Genomic DNA, 3,667 nt, shown 5'->3' with positions numbered 1-3,667 from the left:
ATTAGGAAAAATATTATTTTGGTGGATGGTCAATGCAATTGCCCTTCTTAAACAATAATTCATAGCGCAGCCCTTTGAGGCTTTGATGTTGTTTGCTGTGTTGGACTGTTGGTCAATTTTAAAACATTTACTAATTGTGTTCAGTTATCTCTATTCACAATGCTGCCGGTGCCAGATATGTTTTTGTACGCTCATATTTACAGTGCTGCTCTTTTTCCTTACCCAAACAGCTTTTTGCAGGGGGTATAAAATCAGAGATACATTTCTGATGTATTCTTGTACAGAAGAAAATACAGATGGGATGCAATTACAGGTGCAAAATTATACAATGCTTCCAAACAGGGCTGGATGTTGGATATTGCCACACTGCCACGAAACAAGTCATACAAATATCAAATACAGGGACATTTGGGTCTTGAAAAAGGGGCAGTTAAAAACAGCTAACTGAACAGCTCCTAATTGATCAACTCAGCAGGTTTGCATACTACCATGCTATCTGCAGACAATGTAGCACAGCCAAAGTCTCCGAGTGAACCTACGCCGGTGGCAATGCAAAACACACACTCTTCATTTTCTACTGAATGTTTCTCCCTCGCATCAGTTCTTCGATTTTCTGAACATCCTCAGGTGCATCTACACCATGAGCATCGTGGTCCACTTTGATCACCTACAATTAAGGACAGTAAACACAAACGGAATTCAGCGCTCTTGGATATAGTCTGTAATACTTTAGGCACCATATAAAGAGAGACGCTACTACACAGTTGAAAATTAGAGGAGCATTCAGACAGAACAAGTTCATCGTGGAAAACCTGCATTAGAGCAGTAACAAATGGGCACTGTCTACCTCATAACTCCTAAAGTCCCATGCCAAATTACCTTCATCCTATAGCCGTTTTCAAGAACTTTGAGTTGCTCTAGGTCCTCTTCTAGTTGTAAAGGTGTCGGTGGAAGTTCTGGATAGATCATCAAGAACTTCGAATCAAAGCCCTGTATGTGAAAACAATCAGTTTTGTCAATTGTAGGACATTTCAGACTACAGGTTTAACCGCAAAAGACCATGAAGCAAACATAAATAATAATAAACACAAGGTTGATGAGGTACCGAGATTCCAAGATGGAGAAGATACGGATAATTAGGATTGACTTTCCCTGATCTGAAATGCCCACAGTTAGACAAAAGTGCACACGAAAATATAGTTGATGGAAAAGTTAAGACAAATATTGGTGGCTCACTTGTTGGATGGTATCAGCCCTCTTGAAAAGTAGATTGCATAGCCCTGATTATCCACAACACACTTAACTCGATTCGTATCAGATGCATCTTCAGGTTTCAGTGAAGTAACAGCTGTGCTGAACACTGCATCAGGAGCTCGCTGCAAGCCAAATTGGAAGTGCAGAGTACAACTTCAATTAAAGAGTTTAAGCTACAGGGTGTTAAGGAGTACAAGGTCAGGTGAAATACACAGTATCCAACTTTATTTGAGCTAAGAACAATTTTATTTGACTGCCATAATGTTAACATCAAGATAAGATAGTGTTGCATAGGTAACCACCTGCAATGCCATAACGACACCATCTATTATCTCTGGTTCGATAAGAGGCTCATCTCCTTGAATATTGACAACAATATCATAACGTTTCCCAAGCTTTTCAAGTGCCTCACAGCAGCGCTCAGATCCTAGAAATGCCGATAAATACATACCGTGATTTACCACATAATCATGAAAAGAGAACATAACTGCAAAACAATAAATCAGCACCATTTCTGCATGATTCTGATGTCATTATAACATCAGCTCCAAATCCTCGACAACAATCTGCAATTCTCTCATCATCTGTTGCCACAACTATGGGGACAAAAAGCTAGTGTGAACATGATGAACAATCGAAACCAATTGAATAAATGATCAACTTAAGGTATCGCTGTGTTGGGCTTACCAACGTGGTCCAAGGAAGAAGCTAACATAACTCTTTCCCATGTTCTCTGTAAATGTGAAAGACAAAAAAAATAACTAGACGCAGAAACAAGAAATGAATGATGTAATAGTTTTGAAAGGTGGTGATGGCTTTGAGAAATAACTAGTGTTGTATTAAGTATAAATAATTGTCAACTCAAGACACTGCAGGAACTATACAGACTTGGTAAACTAATCGTAGACAAGAAATTAAATCTCATAAAATTGTCAGATATATACCATCTCCTTTCCCAAAATGCATTGACCAAATAGAAGTTCATTTGCAGTCAGAGACAATGAACCCATGCTTGACTTTTAAATTTTAGCGCTGAAAAATTATTGATTAAAATACAATATTACATGAAGTGCATTTGAGTCAAAGGGCTCTCACATGGAAAAAGCTCTAATTAAAAATGCAGAGGATGCACTATTATACAGAGAAAAGAGTAATCAACATGGCCAAAACAGGTTGCACCGAATCACCAGGTTTTATCTTGATCCAACCAGGCTAAACACCAAACTCCAGCAGCTTCAGATGAACTCACCATAGTCACTGAACTGAGAAACAATTTGAACTGTGAAGTATGAGGTCTGGACAAAATCCCGATTTACAGCAATACTATTCGCTCTAAAGAAACTTCATATAGCGGGGGTCTAGGTTACCGAATGCCCGGACGAGACGAACATGATACGGCAATTCCATAGTATATAGGTAACCAAAAGAACATCTTGCACACACTGACACTGAAATGTTATGCACGACACCGACATGATCACCTGACACTTCAGCCTAAATCCAGGTGATGAAACAGCACAAATCGATTCGACCTCCCTTCGCAATCCCAAACCGCGACTTGCCGTTACAACTTCCCCCAGTATGATTTTCTACCTCAAGGCTCCCCTCGCTCTCTCTCTGTCGGACGCGATAAGACAAGGTAAGCAGGGGGCGGACCTGGATCATGGGCTTGCCGAGGATGTGCGCGAGCGGCTTGCCCTCGAAGCGCGAGGAGGCGAAGCGCGCGGGTATGATCCCCACCGCGCGGCTGCGGAACCCGCTCGGCCGGCGGTACAGGTACGCCGCGGCGGCGGCCGCCGCGGCCGCCACGCCGAGCGCCAGCCCGTGGACTATCCACGCGCGGCCGCCGGAGGCCGACGAGGCCGAGGAGTCCGACGACGGCGGGCAGATCGGCATCGCGGCGTTGCCACAGTCCCCGCCCGCCTGGATCCGCGCGCAGAGCTATCGACAGACACTGACACGGTAGCACGAGGAACACGAGTACACGACCGTACGATTGCAATCCGCTTTAGTTCGTCCGTCCAAGTCGTCACGTGCGTGGCCCATTTTCATATTGGGCCGGAATCGGCATAGCTTGGACGGCCGAGATGGAGCAAAGGGTTTTTGGTGGCCCAGGCCGTGAGCTCGATGCCTCCCCTTTTCCTTTCTTCAGTTTCTCCGCTAGATTACTAAAGGCCGTTGCTTTCGGCTTTAAAAAAAGGTCACTGCTTTTCTTCTTTTCGACTAAGAATGCCCATCGTTTCTGTTACGACCCAAAAATTTTAAACATGATTAAAACTTAAGTAATATCATCATAGCATCATTAATACATAATGAAGCATCATGTGCACATGTTTGCATATGTTTGATTAATTTTTGTGTCTTGTTTGAATGTATGCTTGTGAAGTAAGTTCAATTTTTGTTATGCAACTAT

At 42.9% G+C, this 3,667-nt stretch overlaps 1 protein-coding gene across 2 annotated transcripts; it reads right to left on the bottom strand.

The window, feature by feature from the left end:
* Positions 1 to 231: 231 nt before the first annotated feature.
* Positions 232 to 3,255, bottom strand: LOC120697852 (3-deoxy-manno-octulosonate cytidylyltransferase-like). Of its 2 annotated transcripts, none has more exons than XM_039981215.1 (8): positions 2,911 to 3,255; positions 1,942 to 1,987; positions 1,764 to 1,850; positions 1,557 to 1,681; positions 1,237 to 1,376; positions 1,106 to 1,157; positions 880 to 990; positions 232 to 667 (listed from the first exon to the last, which is right to left on the bottom strand). In XM_039981215.1, exons 1-8 carry the CDS (start codon positions 3,148 to 3,150, stop codon positions 575 to 577), a joined length of 894 nt encoding a protein of 297 aa, XP_039837149.1. In that variant the 5' UTR covers positions 3,151 to 3,255; the 3' UTR covers positions 232 to 574. The 2 variants fall into 2 exon arrangements, with proteins under 2 accessions (XP_039837149.1, XP_039837150.1); XM_039981216.1 differs by having other exon boundaries at positions 2,199 to 3,050.
* Positions 3,256 to 3,667: the final 412 nt, after the last annotated feature.

Source organism: Panicum virgatum, chromosome 3K (genome assembly GCF_016808335.1).
Source record: "Panicum virgatum strain AP13 chromosome 3K, P.virgatum_v5, whole genome shotgun sequence".
NCBI classification, from domain to species: Eukaryota; Viridiplantae; Streptophyta; class Magnoliopsida; order Poales; family Poaceae; genus Panicum; species Panicum virgatum.
Note: the sequence above shows the minus strand (reverse complement) of the source record. Positions and strands in the feature narration are given on the sequence as shown.

Bases quoted from the DNA above. Each gene is read 5' to 3' on its own strand.
- LOC120697852 (XM_039981215.1), bottom strand. From the start codon at position 3,150: ATGCCGATCTGCCCGCCGTCGTCGGACTCCTCGGCCTCGTCGGCCTCC. The intron at 1,682-1,763 runs GTGCTGATTTAT...CGGCATTTCTAG, and splicing joins ATCAGAATCATGCAGAAATG to GATCTGAGCGCTGCTGTGAG. The intron at 668-879 runs GTAATTTGGCAT...CCTTAATTGTAG, and splicing joins AAAACGGCTATAGGATGAAG to GTGATCAAAGTGGACCACGA.